This window comes from Sprattus sprattus, assembly GCF_963457725.1.
Source record: "Sprattus sprattus genome assembly, chromosome: 1".
In the NCBI taxonomy this organism is placed as follows: Eukaryota; Metazoa; Chordata; class Actinopteri; order Clupeiformes; family Clupeidae; genus Sprattus; species Sprattus sprattus.
The window spans coordinates 28,124,366-28,145,213 of NC_137920.1; the positions used below are offsets into that span (position 1 = coordinate 28,124,366).

Sequence of the window (20,848 nt, forward strand, 5' to 3'; positions counted from 1 at the left end):
TAAGCATTCTCAATGGCCAGCACAAGCAGAGTGCTGTGGTGGACAGAGCCTCTGGCTAGATCCCCGATTCCACAGGGGACACAGTCACACTGACCTAGCTAGACTACATTACCCACAGACCCCTGGGTGAAATCAATTCAATCTGGGAAGGGGGTTTCAGGAACTACAACCACCAAACTAATGTGAGAACTGTAAGGGATTTCCATGAATGCCATTCGGGAGGATTTCTTCCAACCACAGCTGACGGCAAAAAAAAAATGCTAGGCTAGCACAATGGCTAACACAAACCACAGGAAGCACAAGGCTAAAAAGTCACAAGCAAAAAGACACACCAACTATATCTTATTTTACCTTTCCGACGGTTCCTGGTTATCTGTTTCCCTCCTCCTACTGTTATTCAACACACACACGCACACGCACACGCACACACAAACAAACATCTAGACTACATTACCCATAATGACCACTGGGTGAAATCAATTCAATTTGGGAAGGGGGTTTCAGGAACTGTAACCACCAAACTAATGTGAGAACTCTAAGGGATTTCCATGAATGCCATTCGGGACGATTTCTTCCAACCACTGATGACGGCAAATATGCTAGGCTAGCACAATGGCTAACACAAACAACAGGAAGCACATGGCTAAAAAGTCACAAGCGAAAAGACACACCAACTATATCTTATTTTACCTTTGCACAGGTTCATAGTTATCTGTCTCCCTCTTCCTACTGTTATTCAACACGCGCACGCACAAGCACACGCACACGCACACAAGAAACAAAGAAAGACACAAGAGGGAGGTGAGGCCAGATACGTACGCACATGCCATAAGGTTATGCAAGAGAAGCCTGGTGTAAATGAGAAGAGCAGAAGCCTGAATCAGCACAGAGCCATGTAGAGCTGACACCCTAACTGGCTGGCGTCAAAGGGGTCAGAGGTGAGTAGGTCAAAGGTCAAGGATGTTAAGCATGTGCAGGAGCTCCGAGCACCACCTAAGTGTCACAGTCACACACTTGCAAACATATTATCTTTCTCACTCACCTTCTTGCTTTCTTACATACACACTACTTTTTCAAGTCAACTTTTTCCTCTACATTTTTAACTCACACACATATACCCATCCTCTCTATCCCTGACACACACACACACACACACACACACAAACACACACAAACACAAACACACACACAGTCTCATCTGTCTGTGTCCTTCAGGCACAAAAACAGACCTCTGCTTGGTCATCACACAATGAAACTCTCTCTCTAACTCACACACGTATATCCATCCCCTCTATCTCCATCACACACACACACACGCATGGACACACACTGAAACACACTAGGTGCAGGAAGAGAGAGAGTGCGGTTATGTTAGTTCACCGGTGACAAAGCTGAGGGAAGAGACACACCGCCCAGGAGAGAAGCAAAGGACAGACACAGCAAACCAAGGGACAAACAAAGGAACAACAGATGAGAAAACAAACAAATGAGAAGAAATAAAAGAATACAATAAAACACATACTACTCTCGCTCCTCCAGGTCACTGAATCTCTTCTTCTGTCTTGGGAAAGGGAGAGATGGGGAGGTAGAAATACATGTAAGTCTGACAAACTGGATTTTTAACTAAATTGTGAAAACATAAATAAGTACACAATACACAAATACAAAAGCAAATGAACAAATGCATTTGTAAACAAACAATGTAAAGTTCACAGCTTATCAGGATCACCATCATCATCAGCTGTGGAAAGTAAAATTATTTGAGACATGATGTGAAAGCGCTTCGTGAAAAGGAAACAAACAAAAAAAGACATGACAGGAAATAGACGGGTGCGATGGAGGGATTACCGCTAAGCCTGAAATTCCCATTGCTCACCTCCTCTCCTGTGAAAAATAATCTGCTTTTAATGAAAAGAGAGAAGAGGAGGATGAATAGAGGAAGAAAGAAACACATTACTGAGGAAAAAAAGCTGCTGTGAGAAAGTAACTGGTTGGCTTATGAGTGTGAGCCATTTTCTATGCTGGTGTATGCATGTGTGCATGTGTTGAATGCGTGTGCGTATGTGTATGCGTGTTGAATGCATGTGCATGTGCATGTGCGTGTGCGTGTGCGTGTGCACGTGCACGTGCACATGCACATGCACGTGCGCATGAGTGTGCCCTTGCTTGTGTGTATATACCAGTCAGCTATTATTTTGGTAAGTTTGCTTGTTAGTCCATTTGACACCAGTTAGAGGCAGCACTTAAGGACTCTCTCTCTCTCTGGGGCATTTTTCCTGTCAGTCCCTTCAGAAATGACAGCAAGGTTAGGGGTGTTAGAAGAACCACTTAACGTCTGTTCACTGCTCATTATATGGAGGCTCAGTATGTATGTGTGTGTGTGTGTGTGTGTGTGTGTGTGTGTGTGTGTGTGTGTGTGTGTGTGTGTGTGTGTGTGTGTTGTACCAGTCATTCCCCTCAACATTGAATGTGAGGTTAGAAGCAGACATTTATTGTGTACCACTCTCTCCCTCTGTGTGTGTGTGTGTGTGTGTGTGTGTGTGTGTGTGTGTGTGTGTGTGTGTGTGTGTGTGTGTGTGTGTGCGTGCGCGCACTTCTGTTATAGTGCTACACATGACTAAGCAGAGCTCAGATTCATCCAGCCAAACCAAATCCAATGGCTCAGGCGCAGGAGCAGTGTGTGTGTGTGTGTGTGTGTGTGTGTGTGTGTGTGTGTGTGTGTGTGTGTGTGTGTGTGTGGTTGTGTGTGTGTGTGTGTGTGGCTCAGGCACAGGATCAGTGTCCACCATATGCCTCCGGATGGCCCATTAAGGGAAAGAGGCGAGACACCTGATCCAGACGCAGTTTACGGGACAAATGTATCATGACGAGGGAAGAGATACAAGATAGAGGGTAGACAACTGGAGTACAGACTTACTGGAGTAAAAAAGTGTCTGTGTGTGTGTGTGAGAAAGAGAGAGAAAGATGGAGAGAGAGAAGAGCCTGGTTCTAACCCAAAGCACTCTCTTTTTCCAGACAAGGCCAAACATCTATAACTCACTCAGAGACTGTAGAGTTCTGAACCAAGCAGACTGCCAGCCATTCAATAATCATGAGCGTGGAAAATCACTGCAGCTGAGCCACTGTGGCAGACTTTGGCAGGAAGTATGTACCCTCCAGCAACCAATACATCTTACTGGCCCGACAGACGGGTCAGGTGAAAATGTGCTTACAGTCTAATAAATACATTTGATCAGGGGTGGTGGTGGTGGTGTGTGTGGGGGGGCATAAAGTGCTATACTAGTTCTATATGTCCTGCAATGATTTACAGAAAATCTGTGAAGAAAAGGTCTGATTTCAGCATCATCCCTGACTGATCCTGGGTTCTGCTGTGCTGCATGTCGTTCCACTGTCTAGCTAATGGTGTGGTCAGTTTAGTTCCAGTTACGGTGTATATTTACTGTTTGTAAACACTGACCACTGACATCTAGGAAATACGTAAGGACATGGTTGTATTGTAAAATTATAAAAATAAGAAATCGCCTTGAGGTATGTCAGCACACAGAGTTATTTGCTGGTCTGTCACATTTCTAAAAGTGTCACACACACACACACACACACACACACGCATACCGAGGTTGCAGTGGATTTATTCTCTGCTTTTATCCCATCCTAGACGGTTCTTCCTCAAGGGCCCCCAGGAGCAGTTTGAAAAGGATGTCTAAAAGGCCCCCAGGCTGTGTGGTTAAGGGCACAGCAGTGTTAATTTCGTTGACGAAAACTATGACGAAAAATATTCGTAACAACCTTTTTTCCCATGACTAAGACGTGACGAAAACGGATCTTTGAACATAAAAACCAAGACTAAATCTATCTTAACTTCCGTTGACGAGACGAGACGAGACGAGACGAGACGAGACGAGACGAGACGAAAATGTTGGTGGTTGACTAAGTCACAATATTAAGGCTAAGGCACAGCAACCCTCATTTCAGTGTCATCTACCATCTAGGTATAATGCATGTGGGTTTTCATGCAAGGCCATACTTCTCCATCTCGGCTTCGACTTCCATAGATCTACACAGAAGCAGATTTGGGCTTTATGAGCAAGCTGGTGTCCATGATGGCGACTTTGATCAGTGGAACACAGCCTGCTCGTAACACAATTTAAAAATGGGTTCTTTTGAGAAAGCAAACGGTTTGGAATGCTTAAAAGGTCCCTAAAGTCCAGTAAGAGTACTTTGAGGAAAATTTGACCTTTAAATGTTCTCCTATGGGAGGCAGCCAAATGCACATATAAAGTAGGCACCAAACCAGCAAGCAGAAGCAGAAGCAATTCAGGCAGGAGTTTGCCATTTCATTTATGCAAGTGAAGGCTTAAACGAGCGGGATGGAGGGACTTCAAAACAGATGCATAGATTTCTAAATCCTTCTTGACAGAGAAGTATGCAAATATGGGAGAGGAAGAAAGAAAGAGAGCAAGCAAGATGGAGAGAGGGAAAGAAAGAGTGCAAGAAAGATGGAGAGAGTGAAAGAGAGAAAGGTGGAGAAAGAGAGAGATAGAGAGAGAGAGAGTGAGAGAGGGAAATAAGGACAAAGTGGGGAGCCTGTGGGCATATTCCTTCTTTCTGACTTTTTGTTCTCCTTTCTCTGTCTACATTGCTGGCCAGCGAGTCGATGAGTCAGGGCGTGGTAGGCACTGGGGCTGACTAACCACCTCACCGTGTTTGTGTGTGTGTGTGTGTGTGTGTGTGTGTGTGTGTGTGTGTGTGTGTGTGTGTGTGTGTGTGTGTGTGTGTGTGTGTGTGTGTGTGTGTGTGTGTGTGTGTGTGTGTGTGTGTGTGTGTGTGTGTGTGTGCGTGCATGTCCTGTAGCTAGGATGCAGGGTACTGATGGCTGTCATTAGCTCAAACAGCAGGCTAGAGGGCCAGCTCTGCAGACAGGAAACTGGGTTAGAAAATACCCCTTGATGGGCTACACCAATTCTCCATCTGTCTTACCCCCTTGCTCCCTATTTCTCTCTATTTTGCTTTTCATCTCTCTCCCTCTCTCATTCTTTCTCTCAAACTGAACTCAAATACAAGTAGAAATAGCAATCTATCCTATTGCCAAAGACACAAAGTTTTAGTGAGTGGAGCAGTCACCATTCAGATAAAAAATAAATAAGTTGATACATTTTTAGGCGAACAGCATCAATTATATAAAAAAATATATGTTAATAATTCACAAAACAGAATATAGCTTAGATTAATATTTCACAATAAAGATTTATAATAACTTCTCTCTGTCACTTAAAAACACTCTCTCTCTTTTTCTCAAAATCATACTTTATTTTATTCAGCTCAACCCAGATAAATCCCCTTCTGATCTTTCATCTCTCCTTTTTCCCTCTCATGCATTCCATCTCAATCACTCATCATCTCCTTCTCTTTTGTAATCACTTCATCTCTATCTGTCCATATCTCCCTCACTTCTTTAAGTTGACCTACATCTCACAATCCCCAACTTCTTTCTCTCTCTTTCTCTCTCTCTCACCCCTCCCCCATGGTGAACATCAAGGTTCTTTTCATCCTGAGAAACTCTTTAAGAGAATTTTTAGCCCCGACACTCATTCATTTTGCAGAGCGAAGGCCCGGAAGAAGAAGAGCAATGGTAAAACAGACACAAGGGTGAGACAGAAGACGCAGAGCAAGGGTGAGACAGAAGACGCAGAGCAAGGGGTGAGGCAGAAGACTCAGAGCAAGGGTGAGGCAGAAGACTCAGAGCAAGGGTGAGACAGAAGACGCAGAGCAAGGGTGAGACAGACACAAGGGTGAGACAGAAGACGCAGAGCAAGGGGTGAGACAGAAGACTCAGAGCAAGGGGTGAGACAGAAGACGCAGAGCAAGGGGTGAGACAGAAGACTCAGAGCAAGGGGTGAGACAGAAGACTCAGAGCAAGGGGTGAGACAGAAGACTCAGAGAGGGGTGAGACAGAAGACTCAGAGCAAGGGGTGAGGCAGACACAAGGGTGAGGCAGAAGACTCAGAGCAAGGGGTGAGACAGAAGACTCAGAGCAAGGGTGAGACAGAAAACTCAGAGCAAGGGTGAGACAGACTCAGAGACAGTGAGGACAAGAGGTGTGAGGAAGAGGGGGGGAAGTGGGCTCTCTAAACAGCCCATTCGACAGGAGGTTTGTTCCACACGGACAGAGACGAAAGGCAATTACAGAGCAAATCAGCAGGTGCCTCTGTAGCATCACAGTGGGCCTACTATCACTGCAGAGATCTGATAGACGGAGTGAGAGGGAGAGAGACAGAGATAGATAGAGATAGAGAGAGATAGAGAGAGATAAAGATAGAGATAGATAGATATAGATAGATAGATAGATAGATAGATAGATAGAGGGAGAGAGATAAAAGAGATAAAGAGAGAGAGAGAGACAGAGAGAGAGATATAGAGATAAATAGAGAGACAGCGAGAGACAGAGAGAAATAAGAAAGACTTTGAATCACAGGATGACTAACAGACTTTTGAAAGTACTCAGATCTGAGCTGGCAGCACTGGCCTTCCTGTGGGGCTCCCCTCACCGCGGTCAGCGCCTAACTGTGAGGATACTAATGAGGACCTCATTACTCCCTGAAACACGGGCCATGAATTTTAGCACCTGTGTGGAAAATTGTACGGCATAAATAAGTTCCCGACTGGGTGAATGACTCGAGCTCTGCTGGCCTGGAGATAGGCAGTGGCTATGCCTCTGCATATTTTTTCCATTGAAGATGCAGCCTGCTAGCCTGGATACCAGCCTGAACTCCGCCCACAAAATTTTTGGTCTGGGAGATTCAGTCTGGAGTCGAGCTAGTTGGGAGGGTTTAAACGGCCCCGAAAAGGGATCTGACCATTCAAATTGTAAGGGCGGGCTTTATACGTTGATGGACAGACATAGATAGAATACCGGTATACATCGAACAAAGATGGCGCCGTCTCGGGAGCTTAGTGGGACATATTTGATATCATTTAAGGTATCTACACAACTTTTTTTATGTCTACATTGACTCGGTTAGTTGTGTATACGCAACACCAATGTTGCCTAGGATTGTAGGTCTTAACTTATGCACTCTAGACCATTATTGAAAGGTTATGCTAACAGCGTAGACAAAAAAAACATTGAAACTAATGGTAGCTTCTAGCCTTGAGTGCTAATTAAGTAACGTGAGCAGGCATATCTCAACAGATATTGACAGCGCATTAATTTTGAAAGAGGAACAGAGAAACGCGATCAAGGCATTTGTCGATTGAAAAGATGTTTTTGCCGTCCTTCCTACGGGATCAGGTAAAAGTTTAATCTATCAGATGGTAATAATACTACGTTGCTCTGATTGGTTCTAGGTATCCAATTCAGCGAAGAGGAATTTTCTTTCCTGGTTCGTTGAAACACGCCCCATAATCACAGCCCAGTGGTCCGGTCTCAGACTCATATTCTGACTAGAATTATGAGTATGACATCGTCAGGCTAGCAGCCTGCGATTCTCATCGAAAACACTTGATAACCAAATACTGTTGAGCTGAAATATCAGTAACCTTTCGCCAGAATTGTGGACTGTACCCTTAACACTATCAGTAGGTGCGTTTCCATTCAGCTCGTTCGCATTAACGATTCGCATTCACGGACGATTCGCATAAAACAAATGCGCATCAGCGACCGTTTCCATTCACCCGAGTCTTTAGTCTAATTTGGAGGAAGAGTTTTGTGCATGCTTGAATGGACGCCCTCCTCTCTGCCGTCGGGACTTTTAATGCTGTAGCATTTGAGTTGTTTTGAATATAATTGCTAGAAGGAGAAGGCGTAGACGGTTTTAACATGTTTTACAAACTCACATAGCAGCGAATTCATAGCTAGTGATTCTTTAAATTTGGTGAAGGCCCACTTCACTGCCCAGCTGTGGGTCGAAAACTTCAGGCTGACCAGGTCAGGATTTCAAGAATTGTGCAACGGATAGGCCCTGCTGTGTTGCCTGAAAGTATTTGCTGCCGAAAGCCTGTCCCCACCGACGAGCGCATTTTACAAACTTGCAACATGCGCGGAATACCGTGTTGTGGGCGAAACGTACCACTGTACAAAGATGTTTATATGCAGTATGCTTTGCCATCCGAGTACAAAGAAATATATTAAGTTACCATACCTGGGCGAGGTGCAAGAGATTGCGAACCGAAACAACCGCGCACACCAGGTCCGCAGGTGTTAGATAGAATAAAATCAATGATCACAAAACAAAAAAACTATAATTTACAACAACAACAAAAAAGTAGGCTACGTGTGGGGAGATAACATGTCCACGTAGTTTGCACGTAAATCAAGTTAATCAGTTAGCCTACAATAAACTAGGTAATGATGATGATGTTCAGGGGAAACAACACACCGCAAACATAGATAGGCCTATACTATAGTTTATACAACAGCAGGTGCATATGCTGCACGAGGTGTGGTGTATTAGCTGGCAGTTTGAGAAGCAGTAGAGGAACATCACATTCGGGGCAGACAGCAGCACGGTTGTCTCTGCAACAGGACGTAGTCTACAGTCCAACTCCGAACATAAACAAATACACAAAAGACGCGAATCGCTCGAATAAACTGTTTCCATCTACGTTAAGCGCATTAACTAAATTCGAATAACCAGTTAATCCACCTCCCTCTGGCGAATCGAATATCTATGCGCATTGGGGAAGTTAATGCGAAACGGACGCGTTTCCAACCAGGATTAAATATTCGCATAAAGATAATGCGCATTAAGTAATGGGATGGAAACGCACCTAGTGAATACAATTGAATTGAATCGAATTGAGCTGAACACAAAGGTATCAAGGACAGCGGGTATAATTGAATTGAATTGAATTGAATTGAATTGAATTGAATTGAATTGAATTGAATTGAATTGAATTGAATTGAATTGAATTGAATTGAATTGAATTGAATTGAATTGAATTGAATTGAATTGAATTGAATTGAATTGAATTATACCCGCTGTCCTTGATACCTTTGTGTTCAGGCGCACCCATGCAATTCTGCAAAATATCTTAAGTAGGGAAGCATTAATCACCCCGTGGTACAATCCTGTTCTTCCCTCCATTACTACATGTAATAAAGCATACACTTGCAATTAAGGACAGAAGACAGAAGTGTTGGAGAAGGACTGGGAGAGGCATTTCTTGACCGCTGCTGAAACCTGCACATTTTGTGTGGAGGACATGAGAGAAAGTTAGTGATGTGTGGAGGACATGAGAGAAAGTTAGTGATGTGTGGAGGACATGAGAGAAAGTTAATGTTGATCTGCAATGAGAAGCAAAGGCACAGCATCGATGTAAACAACCAAACAGAAACATCACTCATGCACAATGAGGCACAAAATGGTGATGTTGTCAATGTTTTATGGCAGGACAATGACGGCGTCTGACAAGATTGAGATCGTCAGTGCTGGCAGCTGCGTCTGTTTCTGCTCTCTCTCTCTCAGCCTGAGAGGGATGGAGGTGGCATGAACACTCCCCAAAAACTAGCAGACGCCAGCTGGGACACTAGTGTCTTGCATCTCCTCAGGGGACACTGTAAAAGTTACACTCTGTGAAAAGAGAGGTAGTAATTATTCAAATGGTAACCATGGAAACTGTGGCTTTGTCCTCTGTCCAGTAGCTCGGCAGGTTTCCATTAGCTACTCCACTTCCTGGTTCTGTTAATTAACACATTTAGTAAACACATTTGATGAACACAAAATACCAAGACGGATATTCTTGCCGGAACATGGACCCCTTACTCTTGTTACAGTCCTACACTGTAGACCTGGTTTGTGTAATTGTCTCTAGCCTGTACAAAAAAAACAGGTGTGCTCAGTTAGGTCTAAAATAAGCAGAGGTGTCCTTACCTGTCGGCATCGGTCACCAGCGCCAGCCGGCCGTAGTCCCAGGCCACCTTCCGCAAGATGGAGAACACGAACAGGAGCACCTGAGGGAAGAGTCAAGGACGAGTGTCAGCAGCATACTTTTTTTGTTTCCCCCCATAGCTCCCGAGGCTAAAACGGTAGAGCGAGGTGCTAACACCACCGAAGACATGGGTTTGTTTCCCGAAGGAGGGCCAGGCTGTGTGAAGGAGAAGAGGAGAGGAGAGGAAGAGAGGGAGCAGAGAGAACGAGAGGTGGAGAGGACCCATAAAGATGGAAGAGATACAACAAATCTTTCCATTCTTTACATAGAAAATAACTTAAAACATACTAATGAAAATATGTCTGTGCTGTACTTAATTTAAGATACAAGTGTCTTCTATAGATAATTTAAACATAAATTAATGTATTTAAATGTAAATTGAAGCTTTTGCATTCAATGTGTAACCACTCTGTCGATTTAATTTTCTCAGCTTTTCCTGGTGCTCAGTGATTTTCTATAAAAGATGCTTTGTAGCAGGGGGAAAAAGGACTTTTCAGAGCAGGTTTCTTCACAGCTGCTAAATGCAGTGTGTATGACAACCCCTTTCAGACTGTCACCTCTATGGCTTCGAGTCTGGAATATAAAGTCACCTTTTCAGAAAAGTGTAGCTATTTTTCTCAGTACTCACACATTCAAGTTCTAAAGCATTTTTTCACTCTTCAATACAGGCAACATGTCCAACAGTGTGCCCACATTCTTTTAAACATAAGTAAATATATGGCAACTCTGTCTCTGTCAAATGTATTTTTTACATTTTACATACATTACATACATGCTTGTAAAAGAAAGTATTCTTATATAAGTATTATCATGAATGGTTTCTGTGCTATTAAAGAACTTCTCATCTTTGTGTCTGTGTGTGAAGAGGAGATGGCAGTGTCTGGCAAGGGGCCCAGTTGGAATGTTTAACTTAAACATGTCATGAAATGTTTAGCTTATACTGAGTTAGTGACTTGGTGTCTGGAACCAAGGGGAACAGAGTGGAACAGCGTTTGAGAGAACAGCGTATGAGAGACGGAGAGTCAGTGTTTGGTTTGAAGCGATCCATGCCACATCACTCCTCAAGGGCCCTAGAGAAAATGTCTGTTATTCTGTCTTTATTCTGAAGTAATATAGTGACAGTTAAGGGTGATTATCCCTGACAATGCTACACACTGCTGTACATGGTGCGTACATCACATACATTCACAAATTATTTAATATGCCCCAATTCCAACTTGTAGGAGTCATACAGCAGAGGCAATCATACCTCTTTCATGCCAGGCCACCAGTGTTTGGTTGACTGAACAACCCAAAGCAAACCATTACAGGCTTGGACAGACTATGAGAGACATACTGCAGACATACTCCATCAGAAGGAAGGTAATCTCTGTACCTCCATTTTTCTCCCAGCTTAGCTGAGCATGCAGGAGAGTGTTAAAGTAACACTTTGCAACAATTTGATACTTTTTGAGGTATAGTTTTATAGGCAATTTATTTTGATATCATATGGTCATGTAAAGGACAGATAAACACCTGTGTCTTTCCCACAAGCCACCCAGGATATGCACTATGTAGTTCTGTGTACCGGACTCGAATACCCTGCAAAAGTGGAAGAAAAGCTTTCACAGGATGACATTTTCAGCTATACTGCCAAAAGACACCAGTTAGTGTGTTGGCAAGGTTCTATCAGTATCAACTGGGCTACTTGTAGTGTGTGCAAGGTTTACGTAGTTAGCTTGCAAGTTTTGGAACAGAACTCCTTATTGCTTCTTTAACTGAAGAGGACAAGTGGCCAACTCAACAAAGCAGCGTTCTTCCATTTCAACCAACTGACCACTCATTCAGCATCCATTGCAGTAAGCAATCAGAACCTTTCATAGTACTATTTAAACGTTTTAAAAAGACTTTTCATCACTTGTCGACATCATCACTATTGTTTTTAGTTAACGTTGTCATCACAGCGCTATCAGAGGTCCACATGAAATGCTGCTGAGTCTGGTTCACTGGATCTGGGGAGGGGGGCAGAGGGAGACCTTGACCTAGTTGCTAAACTAGCATACCAGCAATTCCAGGTCAAACTGACATAACTGTGCTTGGCTGGTGTGTTACACACTTTGTGTGTGTGTGTGTGTGTGTGTGTGTGGGGGGGGGGGGGGGGGGGGAGGATGGGAGTGAGCTTGATCCAGGCACACACGAGATGGGATGGGACTGGCACACCCAACCACCTGCCGCACCTCCACTCCACTGCAGCCGGCTCTGGGTCAGTGGGGCGCCAGAGAAGCCCTGGAGTGGGGGCTGTGCGGTGATTCAGCTGCCCTGCGGCGATAACGCTAACACCTCCTACATACACAGGCACTTCTGTATCAAGGCCCTGCTTATGCATGTGAATTATTCATGTTTGTGTGTTTTTGTGTGTGTGTGTGTGTTTTGTGCGTGTGTGTGTGTGTGTGTGTGTGTGTGTGTGTGTGTGTGTGTCCTCAATGTACGCCCAAATTCCGTTGTATGCAAATAGAATGACAATGACAAAAGCTTCTCTATTTCTATTCTATGTACGTCTTCAAATCTGACTGAAGGAATGCCATTTCCACCACCCCACCACCCCACCATCCCCCTACTCCTCCTCCTCCTCCTCCGCCTCTTCATCATCCCCATGTAAATACCTGCCGTGGCGAAACGCCTCTCCTCTATTCTATGTACGTCTTCAAATCTGACTGAAGGAATGCCATTTCCACCACCCCACCATCCCCCTACTCCTCCTCCTCCTCCTCTTCATCATCCCCATGTAAATACCTGCCGTGGCGAAACGCCTCTCCTCTAATCTGGGTCAATCTATTGTCCCTGCAATGACCCCAAGGTCACCATGCTGTATGGATTTTTCCCTCAATTAGCCATACACAACAGCGTGCTGTTTGCAGCCCGGCCAGCTGGCATTATGACACCATCATCCTCCGCCGTCTGGGAACAATACAAAAGCTCTCAAAAATGCATAAATGTACAGAATTCTGTACAGCGGGAGCGAAAATAGCTCGAGTAGGCGACAGCACAAAAAAAGGACGGCTAAAAGGGGGACGAGACGACTGGCGGTGGGATGGGAGATTAGGAGGACGTGGCTTGGTGCTGTAGCGTAGAGTACGTGCTAGATTCTGAAGGGCTGCTGGGTGGTTGGGGTGATAGGCGTGCTCCATAATGAATGGGACCCCCCCACAAGGGAAAATGTAATGTTAATGCTTTCAGAGTGTCCCCCCCCCATTGCAGGAGGGGAGAAGGAAGTAGTGGGGGGGGAGTAGAAAAGGGGTCGTAAGAGAAGAAAAGAGGAGGAGAGGAAGAGAAGAGAAAAACAGAGGGAAGGAGGGAAAGAGAAGAGATAAGAAGATATGAGAAAAACGAAAAGGGGAGAGAGGCGAGAAGGGGAAGAGAAAGTAAGGACAGGAAAGGAGAAAAGACAGGACATCAAAATTAGAGGGAAAGGACAGGAAAGGATAGATCAGAAAGAGTGGAGAGGAAAAGGAGAAGTAGAGGAGTGAGACAGATGGCACTCTTGCTGGGCTCTCGCTCAAAAAAACCTTTTGTTGAATTGAAAACCATTGCAACAGAGAGAGAGGGAGAGGGAGGGAGAGGGAGAGAGAGAGAGGGAGAGGGAGAGGGAGAGAGAGAGAGAGAGAGAGAGAGAGAGAGAGAGAGAGAGAGGGAGCGGGAGAGAAAAGGTCAGAGACAGAGGAAGAAAGACAGAGAGAACAGGGTGAAAGCGGAGTGAAGGGGAGGGAGAAAGAGCCAACACTTACACTTTTCTGTGCAACACTCAACAGAGAACTGAAAGAGGCATTGCCTCACAATAAAGAGGAGAGAGGCAGAGAGAGTGAGAGAGACAGAGAAAGAGAGAAAAAGAGAGAGAGAGACAGAGAGAGTGTGAGAGAGAGAGAGAGAGAGAGAGTGAGATAGACAGAGAAAAAGAGAGAGAGGCAGAGAGAGTGAGAGAGACAGAGAAAGAGAGAAAAATAGAGAGAGAGGCAGAGAGTGAGAGAGAGAGAGAGAAAGAGAGTTAGAGAGAAAGAGAAAGACACAGAGAAAGACACAGAGAGAGACAATGAAAGAATGAGTCAGGTAAAGAGACACTGGTATCTCAGCCTAAAAGGAGACAGAAAATGCCAGATGTGCAGAGAGATAACAGAGATACAAAACAAGATGGGAGTGCACCAAGAAAGAGAATATAAATATGATCCAAACCAAATCCCAAACACACACAAACACACTTTAGATTTAGATTTTTACATTTTGAATAACTTTTTGGACAACATAGATATTCATTTTCATCAGAATGTGTGCTCCCTGGGCATCAACACCATGATCTTGGCGCTGTTAGCACCTCAATCTACAAGTTGCTACAGACAAACACACTTACTCACCAGGGAGCACACAAGTCAAGTCAAGGACACACTCACACTCACACTCACACTCACACTCACACTCACACTCACACTCACACTCACACTCACACTCACACTCACACTCACACTCACACTCACACACACACTCACACTCACACTCACACTCACACTCACACTCACACTCACACTCACACACACACTCACACTCACACTCACACCTCACACACACACACACACACACACACACACACACACTGTATATAGTCTCACTCACCAGGAAGCACATGAAGTCGAGGGCAAGGACGGTGGGCACGCCTCCGAAGGGCAGCCCCTGCAGCACAGTGCTGCGGATGCGCGCCGAGTAGCAGTACTCCTTGGAGGAGTTACTGTGGCAACTGGCCCGGCCCACACAGCTGTGGGGGTCCAGGATCCCCATCCCGACGGCCCCAGGGCGCACGCTCGGCGCTCCCCGCAGCCCTCACAACCAACACCCCTCTTCCTCTTCGTACCTCTCCTCCTCCTCTGACGGAGGGTCTGGTGCGGCGGGGTGCCGCTTGGACTGGTCTACCCCACGGGGCAAAGCAGTTAGTGGGGGAGATGCAGGAGAGGCTCAATGCCACATGCTGAGGGACGGATGCCTGCAGAGAGAGAGAGAGCGAGAGAGAGACAGAGAGGGAGAGAAAGAGAAAATGAAAGAGGCTATAAGTAATGCCTCCATATTTAACTGATAGGGTAACAGTAAATTATCCCAAACTCTACTAACTTGAGAAATCTGTCCAGTTCAACTAGCGTACTCATTAAACAGCATGATATACTGAGCATTAAGCCTTGTATCACGCCATTTTATGTATGATGCAAAGTATTTACATCCATGCCAGAACTTGGATGCACACACACTGCCACACGTGCTCATAGAGATGCACTTAATTTGATGTGGCTGAAGAAAGTATGGACGTAGGCCTAAATACTAATGAATGGTTTCGAAGAATGCTTTTTCAACAACAAAGTCGTATGTTAATATGACAGCCAATAAGTGTTCCTTGACATGTCAAGACAAGCCACCAAGACAAAAACAACTGTACTAAAATGTCATGGCAAATGTCAATGGCCACCGAGGCGCAATGGGTTATTCAATTAAGCTTCCTTGGTGTGACGTGTTAAATTCTTACAGTTGGGAAGTCACATTAGAGAACTCATCCACCCAAGAGGCTCACTGAGTCACGAACAACAGGCCTTTACAGGCAGTGACAGCGACAGCAACAGGGAGACACTAAAACTAGCTTACCTCTCTCTGCTTTCTGTGCGTGTCGAGGGGCACACACACACACATACTTTCTTTCTATCTCTCTCTTTCCTCTCTTTCTCTCACTCTCTCTCACACTCACAGATTATCCTACCATCCTTCCCTAAAAATATATATTGCATAACATGTTCACTTTCCTTGCTCTAACTCATGCCATTTAGATTGACTGGAATGATTTTGCCAGTATCATTTTTAATGCGGGTGATTTTTTCTGACTTTAATGAGATCATTATCAATACTCACTCATCACTCACTAATCAATAAAATAAATTACTCAAGAGGAGGTTAAAGTTTTTTATATCTAATATACTGTTCTTTTTCTATTCTTGTATAACACATCATGATATATTCCTCTCCTCCTCCAAAAAAATGAGCAAAAGATTGTATAACATCTTCACTCTCACTCTGACTCCATGACAGCTCTGAAGCTAAAATAACTGTATCCCCACCTAGAGCATTCTGTGGCTGGCTGGCAGCCTCAGTGGTTGGCACAGGCCCATTCTCACAGCCTCAGTGACAATGCCAGACCCCCCTCTGTCACCCGACACCCGACACCCCACCTCAACCCCCACCCCCCAACTTAGTCTGGGCACAAACTCACAAGCTTTGTGACCGACAGTTACCCATATACTCCCCCCAAACAACCCAACTGAAATACAACCCCTGCCAGACCGATTCAAATATACCAAACACATCATCACAAGCTTTGTGATGAATAATTACCCATACCCCCCACCCCACACACACACACACACACACACACACACACACACACACAAATCCCCCCATTGAATTATAACCCCTGGCAAACCGATCCCCATTTACCCTATACCCCAACACTGCACACAATGTCCGCCGTGCCAGAGAACATTACGCTCTTACTCTGTGCACATGTCGGAGTCTGGGTCAGTAGGACAGAGGTGCCTATTTGGGCGATCAGAAGTAGAATGTCCAGGTTTGGGGAAAACAATTTCGCCCTAATTTTCAAAGGTCAAAGGTCAAGTGTTGTGGCTGACTGGCCACGCCGAAAGGTAGAGGGCTCACAAAATTCCAAACAACAGAAGCCTCAACCCTACATCAGTCAACAATGAGAAATTCTGGATGCGTACTAATAAGTATTTGAACCCCTAGCATGGGGACCTTGCGAGTGCTGCAGTACTTAAAAAAATGACGGCGTAGTGTGTTGCCAATGGTTTTCTTGGTGACTGTGGTCCCAGCTGCCTTGAGATCACTCACAAGCTCCCCCTGTGTAGTTCTGGGGTTATTCTGCACCATTCGGATGATGACTGATACCGCACGAGGGGATATCTTGCATGGAGCCCCAGACCTAGAGCGGTTGACAGTTGTTTGGTGTTGCTTCCATTTACGAATAATCGCACCAATAGCTGTCTGCTTCTCACCAAGCTGCTTGCCAATGGTTTTGTAGCCCATTCCAGCCTTGTGCAGGTCTACAATCTTATCTCTGACGTCCTTGGACAACTCTTTGGTCTTGCCCATGGTGGTGAGGTTGAAGGCGTGAAGTATGATTCTTTTGACAGGTTTCTTTTATAAACGTCACCAGTTGAGATCAGGTGTACCTTGTTAGACCTAATGAGGACTAATCTGTGTGCTTCTTGGGCACATAACTGGTCATTGGGAGCCAGAATTCTTACTGTTTGGTTGGGGGTTCAAATACTTATTTTCTGCCTCAAATGTAAATAAAGTCATAAATGTTACAAAATGCAGTTCTCTGGATTTGTGTTGTTGATATTCTGTTTCTCACTGTTAAAATACACCTACCATTACAATTTTAGATCACACATTTCTTTGCAAGTTGCCAAACTTGTGAAATCAGTAGGGGTTCAAATACTTATTTTCCCCACTGTAAGTGTGATGTGTGTAGTATATAAGTGTGCTGTGTCACGTATTTAAACTTGTGCGCTGTGTGACGTATATAAGCCTAATTCATCCAACACTGCTTCAGCACTTCTGACACATCCCATTACTTTGTAAAGGGGAATGTGTTTGAATTTCCCTTACTACGCAAAACTATGGCAGGACTTAAAAAAGAAGTTCTGACCTGAGAATTTCCCACCCCTAGCCAGTTTTGCTACTAATCGCTTTGCAGCGGATCCACTGACGTCATTTTACTTAATCAACCTGCCCAAGGACAGCAGAGAGAAATTAGCCAGATGGTTAAATCTGACACATTTATATTACAGTGGTTGGTGTGTACATGTGTGTGTGTGTGTGTTTATGTGTGGTTGGTGTGTGTGTGTGTGTTTATGTGTGGTTGGTGTGTGTGTGTGTGTGTGTGTGTGTGTGTGTGTGTGTGTGTAGGTCATTAATGTTTGCCGTCTCTTTGAGAAATAAATAAACAAAGGATGGGCCCTAGCTGCTGGCGACCCCCTCTCACTTGCTAAAACAGGTGCCGTGGCTGTGGATGGTAAACCTCATAACGCTGCATAAAACAGGAGAGAACAAGTATGAATTTAATCAACAGACCCAGCAGTACCATCACGTATCAACTTAATCAACAGGCTCGTTTTAATGTGTTTCATTTTGTATTGCCAGGCCCCTTATTCTATCCACACGCTTGTGTGGGAATAAATGAGAATAAGAATGAGAATAGAAGAATGAGAATGAGAATAGAAGAATGAGAATGAGAATGAGGATATAAGAATGAGAATGAGAAGGAGAAGGAGAAGGAGAAGGAGAAGGAGAATGAGGTGAGTCCTCAGTCACGTCATGGTAGCCCCTTTCTAGTCATAGTCAATGCTCATAGTCAATACTATCCCCTGCAAACAAACAAGGAACAAGGAACAGAAAGAGAACAGAACCTGTGCTGTTGGTGGCTATTATCAATAACAGTCATTGTCATGTAGTCATATCGTCATTGGCCGACAACCGACTCTGTCATTGCCCTGCAGCCAATTCAGTAACTCCTCCTTGAACCCAGAAGTTAGAGTACAGAAGAACAGGAAAAGACACAGAAAGAGAGAAAGAAATTGTTCTGAAATTCCTTTCTTAATAGAAATGTTTAGTTTTTTTTTGCTGGTCCTTTACACTTGCATTGTTATGATCAGTCTAGGCAACACCTAGGCTATGTGTTCCCTGGAAACAAAACAAACAAAACAAACAAACACATGGCTACGCTGTCCAAACCATCCTTCTAGTGCTCTTTCATTTCGCTGTTTTGTCTTCCCCTCCCTTTTCTGCTGCAGCTTTTTTTCCCCAACTGCAGGACAAACTGGAAGACTTCAGCTCCAGTCTGTGTGTACTCGCCCGTGGTGGGGAGAGGATGTTCACTTCTTGGTGCCAAGGAAGTCCCAAGCTATAACTGGGGTCCGTTCAGGCCCCGGAGAAGCCAGTTCTGGAGTGGACCCGGAGCCCTTTCCCTGTCCAGATCCGACCCAAAACCAGCACAGAACCGTCCAGAACCTGCTCTCTGGGATCTTGCCTGTGGGCAGCCAGTGAGGTTACGTTAGCCGTGCGAAGACTACAGGTAGCCTGTTCCGACCCTGTTCCCAGTCTGAGCAGGGGCTGCTAGCATAACAAATAAAGTCTGACAATTATAATTATATAATTATTTATTATAATTATGTATTATATATTATATAAACAATCACCGGGGGGTAAAGAGCATCTGTCGCCTGAGCAGAGGTAGGCTACTACATTCCATTACTACGTGTGCTCTGTACTCTTTCTACAGGAGCTGCTTCATACAGAAGGCAGGGTAGATGAAGTGTTACTGGCGCATAGGTTTGGACAAAGTAGGCTGCACTTGGCCAAAGTTATAATTTCAGCTATTTGCCAGTGTGATATAAAAGCCATTTTCTTCTGTCTACGAGGGGGGAGTGATTGTTGTGACTGTGATTATTACTATCAGTTTACCGTTTTCAATCAATTATGCAGGAAGGTTATAAATGTGTTCTCTTTGAGATTAAACTATAAATCAGTGAGTCTCAAGTAATTTTATGTTGCTACTCAATTATTCAACATCACCAAGGACCGCAAGGGAGGCCGGTCAGACCTGTTCCCCATCAATTCAGAAGCACCATAGAGCTAATTCAACCAAGACCATCAACAGAGCAGAAGCATCCTAGAGCTAATTCAACCAAGACCATCAACAGAGCAGAAGCATCCTAGAGCTAATTCAACCAAGACCATCAACAGAGCAGAAGCATCCTAGAGCTAATTCAACCAAGTAGAGGTGTATAGATGTATCGGGTCGATATTTGTCATTTTTTAATCTATCGGCATCGGCCGATTTAAAAAAAAAAAATTTTTGATTTTTTTTTCTTTTTTTTTTTTTCTTGAAGTAACAACACATGAAAACATAAAATGTGACGGATTCAAGTTTTACAAAGAATTCTCCCTTCCCCCCTCCCACAGCCCAGACAGCAACCCTAAAATAAAGACAAATCATAGTCTGTACACATACATATATGTATATACATTGAAGAAAAGAATAACTAAAATAATAATAACAAAAATAATAAATAAATAATACATTAAAAAAAGGTGGGGGGGGGGGGTTCTCTGGATTCCTAGATGTGTGTGTGTGTGTGTGTGTGTGTGTGTGTGTACGGGGGCACAGACTTCAGACTTAAGATACTAGTAGGGGAGTAAAATTGTGTGCATCTACTTAGCCTATTATTAGTGTGACGCTTTAGCATGCAAATTAATGGGAAAACTTTTAGATATCGGCCAAAAAAATTGGCAGCCCATAGGCCTAGGCCTATCGGCTATCGGTTAACCCTGACCTCTAAGTATCGGCATCGGCATCGGTTATAGAAAAACCCATATCGGCTACAACCAAGACCATCAACAGAGCAGAAACACCATAGAGGTTATTCAACCAAGACCATCAACAGAGCAGAAACACCATAAGCTAATTCGACCAATAGTAGCACCCACACTGGTGGATCAAACAGGAGGACAACTGCCACCCAAAAACCAGCAAACCTAGTCACACTGACGTGAACCACAAACATAATCACATACTACAACCATAATCACATACTACAGTCGTGGCCAAAAGTTTTGAGAATGACACAAATATGCATTTTCACAAAGTTTGCTGCTTCAGTGTCTTTAGATATTTTTGTCAGATGTTACTATGGAAGGCTGAAGTATAATTACAAATATTTAATAAGTGTCACTGGCTTTTATTGGCAATTACATGAAGTTAATGCAAAAAGTCAATATGTGCAGTTTTGACCCTTCTTTTTCAAGACCTCTGCAATCCGCCCTGGCATGCTGTCAATTA

At 44.2% G+C, this 20,848-nt stretch overlaps 1 protein-coding gene across 1 annotated transcript in view; it reads right to left on the reverse strand.

Moving 5' to 3' along the window:
• tmem63bb (transmembrane protein 63Bb) overlaps positions 1-14,730 on the reverse strand; it is a gene marked incomplete at its 5' end in the record, with an annotated part of 45,414 nt that extends 30,684 nt beyond the window's left edge. The window contains 3 exons of the mRNA XM_080855975.1: positions 1,523-1,561; positions 9,870-9,949; positions 14,569-14,730. Coding sequence (XP_080712101.1) covers positions 1,523-1,561; positions 9,870-9,949; positions 14,569-14,730 — 281 coding nt within the window. The remainder of the gene's footprint in view (positions 1-1,522; positions 1,562-9,869; positions 9,950-14,568) is intronic.
• Positions 14,731-20,848: the final 6,118 nt, after the last annotated feature.